The sequence below is a fragment of the Colletotrichum lupini genome, chromosome 3 (genome assembly GCF_023278565.1).
Source record: "Colletotrichum lupini chromosome 3, complete sequence".
Classification (NCBI taxonomy): domain Eukaryota; kingdom Fungi; phylum Ascomycota; class Sordariomycetes; order Glomerellales; family Glomerellaceae; genus Colletotrichum; species Colletotrichum lupini.
Window position 1 is genome coordinate 4,761,213 of NC_064676.1, and position 14,525 is coordinate 4,775,737.

Consider the following 14,525-nt stretch of genomic DNA (forward strand, 5'->3'; position numbering starts at 1 on the left):
ACTATATATTACGTATTAAGGAAAACTGGGTATAATGCGCTCTATACTTAACTACTAACTAAAATAGCTCCTAACCTTTTGCTACCTACCTATAGAGCGAGCTTTACCTATTCTAACGCACATAAGACCTCTTAGTACTAGCCCGCATAAGTAGCTAGGTCTAGTATAATCTATTTTCTTATATAGGTATTATTATTACCCAGGGGGTCTTATAAGAGCTATTTAAAGCGCTAGCTTATTACCTTAACTTTATATACCTCTAGCTTATTTATTATAATTATCATAATTAAGTTAGTATTAATATATTAGATCTTAACGTCTATATTAGTCCGGTTATTTACGGCGTTTATATTATTACTTAGCTAAATTCCGTACTATTAAAAGGTACTTTACTAATCCTTAGGCATATTTACGTTAGTTATAATAGCTATAACGTTAAGCTAGCCGAGGGTACCTAGCCCGAGAGGGGTAAACTTATTAATAAGTATCTTTAAGTTCTTATTAAAATAGTATTTTAACTAGCTAACCTCTTAACTAGTTATCTAATTAGCTATCTAAGTAGTAGTTTATATATTAATGAGTTTATTTAATAAATTTATTTAGTAGATTTATTTAGTAGATTTGTTTAGTTTAAATAGAGAGTAGCTTTAGGTAATATTAGAAGCGATAAGGATAAAAAGAATTTTTATAAGCTTTAGTATAAAGAGTAGTAAATATTAGCCTATTTAGTCCTTTCTTTAAAACCTCTACGTTGCTATTAAAATTTAGAACTTTTATAATTAAGGGCCGCTTCTAACTATTACGGCCGACTATTATAGCTAATTATTATAGCCAACCTCTACTATCGACCTTTCTAGCCGGCGCTACTGCGGCAGCTTACCTATCCCGAATTAAATAGCGGTTTTTATATCGAGATTATTGTATTACGTTAAGCGCGTACTTAGGATATATTATGCGTATTATAAAGTTAAAAAGTATACTATATTATATAATTTCCTTTAAAAGCGTGATCCCGTTAAGGTCGATCTTTTGTACCTATAAAGTTAGAAAAAAACCACTATATATATATATATATATATATATATATATTTATTTCGTTTCCTTTATTAAAATTAAAAAACGCTACTTCCCTCGCTATTTATTATTATTACGCTATTATTATTACTATTATTATTAAATTATTTATTTTAAATATTTGTTTTGGTATTCTGCCTTTGCTGGCTGCTCGGGCGGTTCTCGATATCGATTACACGGTATTAATACACGGTATTAGTGGATACTCACACTGTCTCGATAGACTTTATTTTAAATATGTATTTTTAAAATACTAAGATACTAACTTATCGATTTATAGGGATACCTTAAGGGCTAGAAGTTAGATCTTATAAGTATTATACTAAAGGACCTTAAACTATAATAAGGTCGTCTTAAAGAATACGGATTAAATACTATTAAATTAAAAATCAGAAATACGTATATTAATACAAGTATTACTTTTATTGATATTAAATTAATATAATACAGCCTTAATAAATTACTTCATTGAATATATAGTATAATTAATACTTTAGTATTTTCTTTTTATTCTACCTTTACTAGTTACTTAGGCAGTTCTCAATATCGATTATATAGTATTAATATATAGTATTAATAAATACTCCTACTATTTTAATAAACTAATTTTTTTAAATTTTTTAACTTTTTAACTTTCCCTCTTATAAAGGTTATAATTACGGATTATTAATAGCGATATTAAGTACTCGACGCTACTACTTTATAAGCTACTTACTTAGCTAAGTCTACTGCTCTTTAAGTAATAATAGCTTATAATAATATAGTATTAGAGATACCTTTATTACCGTCGTTAAGAGTAATACCGACCTTATTAATATATATTTTTAACTTTAATTCGTATATATATATATATATTTATTACCTTGTTTCCTTTATTAAAATAAAAAAACGCTTCCCTCGCTATTTATTACTATTACTCTATTACTATCGCCCTATTACTATTACCCTATTACTATTGCCCTATTACTATTGCCCTGTTACTATTACCCTATTATTATTATTATTACTATTACTATCGAATTATCTTAAATATATATTATTAAAATACTAAGATGCGTAGTTATTATTAACCCCTAGGGCTTTTTTAATAACTAAAAGTTTAACTTTATAAGTATTATACTAAAAGACCCCGAACTATAATACGGCCGTTTTAAGGAATACGAATTAAATACTATTAACTTGAAACATTAAAGAAATATATATTAATATAGTCATTATCTTAATAAGCGCCTAGCTTATATAATATAATAGCTTTAAAATACTTAACTACTTTTAAAGTATTATTAATATTTTAAAAACGTAATATAAGAGTAGGTTAAGAAAGATTAAAAAGGATATTTTAAAGTTATTAAATAAGGTAGAAAATAGGGAGTAGTTTTTAGCTATTTAGAGGGTAATTAATATATTACGGCGGGATCGTTCTACTCGGTAACGGCTATAGCTAGCTATTATTAGTTATAAAGTTTATTATGTAATAAAAATACTTAATATTAACCCTAATAAACTAGCTTACCTATAAAGGCGAAGATGGCCCTTAATAAGGCGGACCGGACCCCAAAGGGCTTTTTAATTATATAATATACGTAATGTGCCCTAGTTACGCACTTAATATAATATAATAATTTTAATATAAAAACCGCTATATAATTCAGAATAAGTAAGCTACCCTACTACTTATTAATAATAGGCTAAGCAATATACTTACATAGTAGCACCGGCTAAAAAGGTTAATAATAAAAGTTAGCTATAATAATTAGCTATAATAGTTAGTAATAATAATTAGAGGCGGCCCTTAACCGTAGAGGTTCTAAACTTTAATAATAATATAGAGGTTTTTAAAAAAAGAGCTAAATAGGCTAATATTTACTACTCAGAGCTTATAAAAATTCTTTTTATCCTTATCGCTTTTAATATTACTTAAAGCTCTATTTAAACTAAATAGATTTACTAAATAAATCTACTAAACAAATCTACTAAACAAATCTACTAAATAAACCTATTAATATATTAACTACTACTTAAATAGTTAGTTAAGTAATTAGTTAAGAAGTTAACTAGTTAAAATATTACTTGAATAAGAACTTAAAAATACTTATTAATAAGTCTACCCCTCTTAGGCTAAGTACCCTTAGCTAGCTTAATACTATAGCTATTATAATTAATATAAAGACGCCCGAGGATTAATAAAGTACTTTTTAGTAATACGGAATTCGGCTAAGTAAGAATACGAATATTATAAATAGCTAGGCTAATATAAATATTTAAATCCGGTATATTAACGCTACTTTAAAAATTATATTTTATAAAGTTAAAAATCTCTTTAATACGGGCTATATTATAAATATAAAGCAATATATAAGGGGCCCCCTAACTTTTAATAAAAAAGAGTATATAATATAGTATTTAGCTATTTATACGGGCTAGTATTAAGAGGTTTTATATATATTAAAATAGGTATAGCTCGCCCTTTAAATAGCTAGAACTTAGAGGACTATAGGGGAAGATCGGGAGTTTTAATTAGTAATTAAGTATAGAGCATAATATACCTAGTTTTTTCTAATACGTAATATACGGTACGGCCCCGGCGGATTGCTCCGTCGGGGGGGTAGTAGTTTATATATTAATAAGTCCGTTTAATAAGTTTAGTAAATTTACTTAGTTTAAATAGAGCTTTGAGTAATACTAAAAATAATAAAAATAAAGGAAATCTTTATAAGCTCTAATATAAGTAGCTAGATATTAGCCTTTTTAGCCCTTTTTTTAAAAACCTCTATATTATTATTAAAGTTTAGAACCTTTATAATTAAAAAAGGCTATTTGTAACTTTTATAGCTAACTTTTACTATTAACCTTTCCGGCCGGCGCTATTATATGAAAAGTAGCTTACTTATTCCGAATTATATAGCGGTTTTTATATTAAAATTACTATATTACGTTAAGTGCGTACTTAGGGTATATTATATATACTATATAATTAAAAAGTATACTGTATTATATAATTTCTTTTAAAAATGTAATCCCGTTAAGGTCGATCTTTTATACTTATAAAGCCGGAAATAAACTACTATATAAAAGTAAAAATAGCCCTTAATAAGGCAGACCGGACCCCAAAGTGGCTTACTCAATAAAAAACTAAATAAATATTGGAAAGCGAGATTATAAATAAACTCTTAAGTAAAAACGATCGAATTAAGTGACTAATTATCTTGATAAAACCGAAGATTCTAATAATAAATTAGGCACGTTTTATTACAAAAGACGCCTTTTATATTGAATAAACTATATTCAAAACGATCTCTTATTTTTTTCAAAAAAAAAAGATCGTACAAATTAATGAATTACTAAATCTCCTTTATAATTTTTTTTATTTGTTTTTTTTTATTTAACCTTTGCTAGCTGCTCGGGCGGTTCTCATCATTATTTTTATAATATTAATACACGGTATTTTTCAATACTCCTACTGTCTTAATAAACTATTTTTTAGATTTTCTTTAACTTTCCCTCTTATAAAGTTTATAAATACGGATTATTAATAGCTATATCTCCTTTATAATTACTTAAGAAATCTTAGATAATATGTAAAAAGAGCTTATTAGTGTTTTTCAATCACTCCCTTTGCGCCGTAATCCGGGTTCTTAAATAAAAACACGTACTAAATAACTCTGATTTATTTAAAACTATAAAAAAAGAATTGAATATAGTTATAAATAGGGCGAACTTTAGTATTAACTTATTAACTTGAATTGAAGATCTTTTCCCAGCTTATTATTAAGTAATATAGCTTAAACTACTTAAAGTCTTAGGTACCCTTATTTTAAAACCCTTTTTTATATAACTATTTGATTTTATGTTCTGCCTTTGCTAGCTACTCGGGCGGTTCTCGATATCGATTACATAGTATTAGTACATAGTATTAACAAATACTCCTACTATCTCGATAGACTTACCTTGATATTATAATAATAGAACAAGAGGTTTAAAAAGACTAAAAAAGATATTCTAAAGTTATTAAATAAATTAGAAAATAGGAAGTAAGTCTTAGTTATTTCAAAGGCTATTGATATATTAGATTATTAATAATAAGATAAGCTATATTAGTAACTACGGCCGGCTATTATTAGTTATAAAGCCCCCTAACGGAGCAATCCGCCGGGGCCGTACTATATATTACGTATCAAAAAAAACAAAGTATAATACGCTCTATACCTAACTACTAACTAAAATAGCTCTTAACCTTCTACTACCTACCTATAGGGCGAGCTTTACTTACTTTAATATATATAAGACCTCTTAGTACTAGCCTATATAAGTAGCTAGATATAGTATAATCTCTTTATTTATATAAGTATTTTTATTACTTAGGGGGTTTTATAAGAGCTATTTAAAATACTAGCTTATTATCCTAACCTTATATACCTCTAGCCCGTTTATTATAATTATTATAACTAGGTTGATATTAATATATGAGATTTTAATATTCGTATTAGCCTAACTATTTATAATATTTATAATATTACTTAGCTAAATTCCGTACTATTAAAAGTTGTTTTATTACTTCTTAAGTATATTTATATTAGTTATAATAACTATAGTATTAAGCTAGCTAAAGAGGGTGCCTAGCCTAAGAGGGATAGACTTATTAATAAGTATCTTTAAAATAAGTTCTTATTAAAATAGTATTTTAACTAGCTAACCTCTTAACTAGTTATTTAACTAACTATCTAAGTAGTAGTTTATATATTGATAAGTTTATTTACTAAATTTATTTAGTAGATTTATTTAATAAATTTATTTAGTTTAAATAAAGAGTAGCTTTAAGTAATATTAAAAATAATAAAGATAAAAAGAATCCTTATAAGCTCCAGATAATAAATATTAGCCTATTAAGCCCTTTCTCTAGAAACCTCTACGTCGTTATTAAAATTTCAAACCTTTATAATTAAAAAAGGCTATTTCTAACTATTATAGCTAACTATTACGGCTAATTATTATAACCGACCTTTATTATCGACTTTTCTAATTAGTACTACTATAGGGTAGCTTACTTATCCTAAATTAAATAATGGTTTTTATATCGAAATTACTATATTATATTAAGTGCGTATTTAGGATATATTATACGTATTATATAGTTAAAAAGTATATTATATTATATAATTTCTTTTAAAAGCGTGATCCCGTTAAGGTCGATCTTTTATACTTATTTGTTTTAGTATTCTACCTTTACCAGCTACTCGGGCGGTTCTCAATATCGATTATACAGTATTAATACACGGTATTAGTAGATACTTATACTATCTCAATAGACTATATCAGTTATAAAGTTTATTATATAATAAAAACTCGGTATTAACTTTAGTAGACTAGCTTACTCATAAGCGCAAAGTTAGCCCCTAATAAGGCGGGCCGGACTTTAAAGGGGTATTATAAAGTATTTTTTATTTATTTCAACCTTTACTAGCTACTTAGGCGATTCTCAATATCGGTTATATAATATTAATATATAATATTAGTAGGCCGTCAATAATCCGTAGTTATGAACTTTATAAGAGGGAAAGTTGAAAAGGTAGAAAATTTTAAAAAAAATAGTCTATTAAGATAGTGGGAGTATTTATTAATACTATATATTAATACCGTATAATTAATATTGAGAATCGCCCGAGCAGCTAGTAAAGGTAGAAATAAAAAAAACAAATATATATATATATATATATTCGTTACTTTATTTCTTTTATTAAAATTTAAAAATACTATTTCCCTTGCTATCTATTATTATTACGCTATTATTATCGTTATGAATCTTTTTTTTTAAATATATACTATTAAAATACCAAGACGCTAAAAATTCATTAATTTATATAGATACTTTAGGGGATATACTTAGTAATTTGCCGTTAATAATCCGTAGTTATGAACTCTATAAGAAAGAAAGTTAAAAAGTTAAAAAATCTAAAAAAATAGTCTATTAAGATAGTGGGAGTATCTATTAATACTATATATTAATATCATGTAAACGATATCGAGAACTGCCCGAGTAGCTAGTAAAGGCAGAATATTAAAATAAATACTTAGTAATTTAATCTTATTAATTTTATATTAAAAAATCCCGAATTATAATAAGGTCGTTTTTAAAAATACGGATTAGATATTATTAATTTAAAGATCTTAAATATATATATTAATATAGGTATTACTATTATTAATACTTAATTAATATAATATAGCTTTAATAAAATACCCAATTAAGTATAGAGTATAATTAATACTTTAATATTATAATAATAAAATAAGAGGCTTAGAGAGACTAAAAAGAATATTTTAAAGTTATTAAATAAGTTAAAAAATAAGAAGTAGGTTTCAGCTATTTAGAGGGCGATTAATATATTACGGCGAGATCGTTTTAGTAATAGCTACGGCCGGCTATAATTAGTTATAAAGTTTTATTAAAGTACGTAATAAAGATACTTAATATTAACCTTAATAAACTAGCTTATTTATAAAGGCGAAGATAGCCCCTAATAAAGCGGACCGGACCCTAAAGGGGAAAGAGTTTTATATATTATAATTAATAAAAGTTCGTATAATAACTAGCGAGCTAAGAGTATATTTCCTTAATAAATAAAATATATTACTTTTTAAAAAAAAAAGACTTTAAATAAGATATTTTAAAATACGTTAAGAACTATAAATATTATTTTAAAATTATAATTTTAAAATATCCCCCCGACGGAGCAATCCGCCGGGGCCGTACTATATATTATATATTCAAAAAGACTAAGTATAATACGCTCTATACCTAATTATTAACTAAAATAATTAACTAACTTAACTATTATCTCCCTTTTATTAATAACTCTTAACCTTTTATTATTTATTTATAAAGCGAGCTTTACTTATTTTAATATATATAGGACCTCTTAGTATTAGCTTATATAAATAGCTAGGTCTAATATAATCTCTTTTTTTATATAAGTATTATTATTACTTAGGGGGTCTTATAAAAGCTATTTAAAGTACTAGTTTATTATTTTAATTTTATATATTTTTAGCCCGTTTATTATAACTATTATAACTAGGTTAGTGTTAATATATTAGATCTTAATATCTATACTTACCTATTTATTTATAAGATTTATAATATTACCTAACCGAATTCCGTACTATGAAAAAGTACTTTACTACTCGTCGGGCGTACTTACTTATTTCTTATTTTTACTTTTACTAACTACTCGGGCAATTCTCAATATTAATTACACAGTATTAATATATAGTATTAATAAATACTTATACTATCTCATTAGATTATTTTTTTAGATTTTCTACTTTTTTAAACTTTCCCTCTTATAAAGTTTATAATTACGGATTATTAACGGCGATGTTAAGCGCCCAACGCTACTACCTTATGAGCCTATTTACGGCCCGCTAGGTAATAGTAACTTATAACGGTAGCATCGGAGATACCCTCTATATTATCTATAAATAATACTTTATTAATTATTATTCTAATTATTACGGGGTCGTTAATTTATTTAGGAAGTACGTTAAGGTTAATATTAGTATTTACGTCCCGAGTCAGGTTCTTATTTACGTTTTTTTTATATAAAGCTAGTTATTAAGCTTAATAGCGAGCTCGCTATACTAAAAAAAGTTATTGAGTTTATTAAGCTAGATTAGCTCGTCCTTAACTTCGTCCTTTAGTCCTTGATAAAATATAAATATCTTAATATCGTTTATAAGGTCTAGTTAAACGCTAAGGTATCTAAATTTAGTAAAGTATTTTTTTATTAACTTAGTATATTATAACTATACTAAGTCGTATTTAGCTTATCGTTTTTTATTAAGATCTTAGGATAAGGATCTAAGGGTTTTTTTAAATTTATTAAACGTATAATAAACATTACGTACTTCGGTAAAGTATTTATTAAATATCAGTCTATCGAGACAGTGGGAGTATCCATTCATACTATGTATTTATACCGTGTAAACGACATCGAGAACCGCCCGAGCAGCCAGCAAAGGCAGAATATCAAAATAAATTTATTAAATATCTCTTTATTAAAATATTTTTTTTAGATTAGTTTAAACTATTTAAGGGCTCGTCCCCTAAGGAAACTAACAATATATATAACTTTTTTAATTTTATTAATAAAATCCCTATAGTAAAGGTTTTAGTAGTTCTTAACTTAGATTAGAAATCCTTTAAGTATTTTTAGGCTACCGTTATAAATAATAAGTATATTAAGCTTAAGCTTTTATCGTCTTTTTAAAAAAGGGGTAATAACGATATTAATAGCTTTTTAAAATATATTAACTTATTAAGTTAAGTATTCGGCCTCCTTAATTTTAGTTTTTAAATAGCTTATAGTTTCGTTAAGTATAGCTTATATTTAGATAATATTTTCGTCGTTCTTTTTAAAATATTTTTATATAGTAGCGTAGATCTCTAGGGTAAAATCGAGCTCTTTTTTAGAGTTTTTAGCGTTCTTTATCTTTTTATTTAGGGTTTTAAAAGGAATAGGTCCCTTCCCCTTAGGGCTAGCTAAGGAGGTAGATAAGGTTACTTTAAAAAATATCGTTCGTACTATTTAGTTAGTTTTTATAAAATAAACTTACTAAATAAAAGTAATTAAAATATTATAATTAGCTAGTTATAGTAAGTATTTATTTTGATATTCTGCCTTTACTAGCTACTCGGGCAATTCTTAATATCGATTATATAGTATTAATATATAGTATTAATAGATACTCCCACTGTCTCGATAGACTATTATAATAAGTATATCAATAAAGATTAAAGCTATAAGTACTAAATAAATAGTATCGTAATTATAAATAGCTTCCCTAAAGCTATATTTATAAGTTATAAAGTAAATAAGAAAGAATCTTTGCGAGCTCTAGTACGGCAAAAGAGCAGTAGATATTAGCCCATTTAGCCCTTTCTCCAGAAACCTCTACGTCGCTATCAAAGTTCAGAACCTCTATAGTTAAGGGCCGCCTCTAACCATTACGGCTGATTATTACGGCTAATTATTATGGCCGACCTCTATTATTAACCTTTCCGGCCAGCGCCGCTGCGTAAAGGGCAGCTTACTTATCCCGAATTATATAGTAGTTTTCGTATTAAAATTACTATATTGCGTTGAGCGCGTACTTAGGGCATATTATGTATATTATATAGTTAAAAAGTATACCGTATTGTATAATTTCTTTTAAAAGCGTAATCCCGTTAAGGTCGATCTTTTATGCCTATAAAGCCGGAAAAAAACCACTATATAAAGTAAATAAGGCTTTAGTAATTAATCATAGTTTTATTAAAAGCGGTTTTCAATAAAAATAGCTAAAAGTAATCGTAAGATTTAATACTAAGTTAATTATTAAAAAAGCTATAAAAAGTCTATTCTTAAGCCCGGCTTAAGTTTATATTATATATAAGTCTATTTATAAATATATTCTTTATTAATAATTACTCTTATTTATTAAGTAATTGCTAAGTAAATATTAATAAGTAATTACTTAGAGTAATTATAATAATTACTTTATTACGTAATTACTACTTCTTATTTATATATAACTTATTTATAGTTCTTCTATTTTATAAGAGTTATTTTACGTTCTTATTCCTTTATATATAGTATATTATAGCTACTATAGGCCTGCGAGGCGGGCCCTGGTATTAGTTATATATATTAAGTCGTAATATTAACTTATTAATAAGTATTATAGTAAAAGGGAGATATTCTACTTCAATATTCCCTTTTTCTACTTCCTATTAAGTATAATAATAATATAGGGTAGTATACTTAGTCCTTTAATAGTATTTAGAATTATAAATAAGAGATAATACCCTATTATTATCGGTCTTAATAATAATAGGTTTAAGTTAATAACCTATTTCCAATAATAAATTCTAAAGCCAAATAGCTTCCTAAATAGCTTTTTAAAGTCTATTAAATTCAGCCTCTATTAATAAAGTACTATAGTAAACTATTTTTTTAGATTTCTAGCTAATTAGACCTCTATTTAGTATAAATAAGTACTTAGAAGTTAATTTTCTAGTACTTTTATACCCGGCTTAGTCAGAATTAGTATAGCTTACTAATTTTATATGCCTAATATTACTATTATAAGTAATATTATAGTTAATAGTGCCACTAAGGTATTTATAAATACCTTTTATTACTTCAAATAGGTAAATAGTAGGCTTATAGAGGTATTAGAAAACGAAAGAGACTAAAAAGGCTAAATTAGCCCTAGTTATAACTATAGCGTATATTAAAAATCTTACTAAGTACTAGTAGGTCTTTAATAGCTCTTTTGGAAGTAAATAGTCGTCTTTTTCGTTCTCTAAATTATTATTTAATATACCCGGATTTATAGGTATATTAGTAATTTTAGCTTCTAAAAAATCATTATTATTAAGAATTTCCTTAATATAGTAACTTTAAGAGAGAGAAATAGTCTTATTAGACTAACCTTTAGTACTTTTAATACCTAGGAAATTCGAGGCTTTGCCTAGGTCTTTAATATCGATATATTTCAATATTTTACCCTTAACTTCCTTTATATTTGTTTATTTTTTATTGTTGCCTTTGCTAGCTGCTCGGGCGATTCTCAATATTGTTTATATAGTATTAATATACGGTATTAGTATATACTTACACTATCTCGCTAGATTATTTTTTTAGATTTTCTTTAACTTTCCCTCTTATAAAGTTTATAATTATAGATTATTAATAGCGATGTTAGGCGCCTAACGCTACTACCTTATGAGCTTTGCGGCTCTCTAGGCATAGTAGCTTATAACGGTAGTATCGGAGATGCCCTCGTTACTATTATTAAATAATACCGACTTTTATAAGTACGATATCTACCCTAGTACTTTTAACTTTACTTATATACATATATACTCGTTACCTCGTTTCTTTTATTAAAATTAAAAAACGCTTCTCTCGCTATTTATTATTATTATGCTATTACTATTACTATCTAACCGTTTACCTCAAGCATATTTTATTAAAATACTAAGACGCTAACTCGTCGACCCTTAGGGCTTCTTTAATAAATAGAAGTTTGATCTTATAAATATTATACTAAATAACCCCGAGCTATAAAAAGACTACCTTAATAAATATTATATTAGTAATATTAACTTATAAAAAATAGATAAATATATTATAATAAGCGTCGCCCTTATTAATACCTTTTTAATATAATAAAATGATATAAATAAGCTTAAATTTAATAATATAATTAAGAGTTTAAAAAGAGCGTAGGCGAGCGTATTAAATAGGAATATTAGTAAAGAGAGGTTATTATTAAATAAACTAAAAAGAGAAAGTAAAGGGTAGTATTCGGTTATTAAGAAGGTGATTAATATGCTATAGTAGCGGGGTTATTTTAGTTAGTAACGGCTACGGCTAGCTATAGTTAATTATAAAGTCTTATTAAGTACGTAATAAAAACTTAATATTAACCCTAATAGACTAGCTTGCCCGTAAAGGCGAAGATGGCCCCTAATAAGGCAGACCGGACCCCAAAGGGAACTTCCTTTATATATTTAATATTTTTATTAAATATAAAGAAATCGTCGACGTGGGTAATAATAAAAGTAGGATTTTTGAAATTCTAGTTAAAATAAGTAGCCTCGTCGGATTTTAGAGGTAAAAAGCCTATTTTATTAAAAATAAACTTTAGCTTTACTTACTATTATCTAGGGCTTTATTTAAGCCTATATAAGGCTTTTAAAAACTATAATAACTAATTCTTTAATTTATCCTAATTTATAATATTTAAATTAGGGTATTTTTTAAAAAGTTTAGTTAAAGGTATATAGAAAGGGTCTATATATACCTCTTTTAATAAATACCTATTTAAAAAAGTACTAATAACGTTAATTTAGTATATATATTAAAAACGTATAGAGTATAAGGGACTCTCATAATATAATACTTTAGAAGAACTACTAATACTTATAAAATAATATAAAATACCTCTTTTAATTAGGTTAATACGGTCTTAATTAACGGAGCTATAACTAAGGGAAAAAGGATAGTATTAACTAAATTAGAAAGGTAAACTTCTTGATCGTTTTATATTATTATATTTAAAAATAAATTATTAAAAAAGCTCTAGTTCGATTTTAAAAAGTATATATATAATTAAAATAAAAATCCGCGCTACTAAGCTCCTATTTTTAATCGGGGCCTTTTTTTATATATTTTATTTTAATTAGCTCTTTTTTAGATCCTTATACTTAATTAGTTTTAAAAAGGATTACTAAGACTAATTACCCTACCCTATTCTAATTATCCCTTAATTTCTTTTTTTTCTAATTTTTTATAAAAAGAAATTATCTTAAATTAGTCCTAATTATTATATATAGTTAATCGTATTAAGCCCTTTACTTACCCTTCCTCTTTATAATTACTTTTTTTATTTCTTCTACCTTTTTTACTTAGTTCTTATCCTATTCTTTCTTAATAATCTCCCGATTTTAACTTTTATTACCTTAATTCTCCCTAACTTTTTTTATTAATAGTAGTATTTAAAGAGTATAAGTTAGAGTTATATATATAGCTTTTATAATTAGGTCGTTATACTAATCAACTTATTACTCCCTCGTACTCTTATTAATATTAGCTTTATTTATATATGTACTATAACGCTATAAAATATCTTAATAAAATTTAACTAGCCCTTAAAATTAGCATTTACTATTTTTTTATATAATTTAATTATAGTTAAAGAGGGTATATTGAATAGCTTCTTATTTTAACTAAACCCTTAGTATTTTAATTAAAGTTTTTATAATAGGGCTATTCTTATCCCTAACTAAAGTACTTAAAGAACTACTCCCCTAATTATTTAAATTAGTTTTATTAAGAACTAAGCTAAGGTATAATAGCGACTTAAGTAGTAATATATTTTATAAAGACTACGTAACTCGACAGGTCTTAGGGGTATTAATTAAGTATATGAGTTAATTATTAATAATAGTATTTAAATACTAATTAGTAACTTTCGTTAATTTAATTACTTACGGAGTCCGATTAGGGTTATTACTTATTATAAATCCTTAGGTATTTTTTAGTATTTTTAAGGATTAAAATAGTAGGATTAACTTTTTAAAAATAGTAAGTTCTTAATTAAGGCTCTTAGTTATATTTTTTATTTTTTTTAAAATACGTAAAATCTATAAAAATATAATAACCGTAATTACGTAAGCTATAGATTCTTAAATCCTATTTAGTAAATTTAAAGCTAAGTAAGTAAGAACCGGATTCTTAAAGAGTCGGTACTTTATAAGCATTAGTTATAACGTAATTAGAGTTATTTAAGTTAATATAGGGCTTATTTTTGAAGTCCCGATTATATATTATATTTTAAAGGACCTTTTTAAAAGAGGTCTTATTATATTAAAAAAGTAATAACCGTTATATTAAAACTTTTAG

At 25.5% G+C, this 14,525-nt stretch overlaps 1 protein-coding gene across 1 annotated transcript; it reads left to right on the forward strand.

The window, feature by feature from the left end:
* Window positions 1-1,184: 1,184 nt before the first annotated feature.
* On the forward strand, window positions 1,185-1,331 carry CLUP02_06187 (uncharacterized protein; the record flags this gene model as incomplete). Its single annotated transcript, XM_049285188.1, has 1 exon — window positions 1,185-1,331. A coding segment is annotated over one exon (147 nt), but the record flags the coding sequence as incomplete, so codon positions are not given.
* Window positions 1,332-14,525: the final 13,194 nt, after the last annotated feature.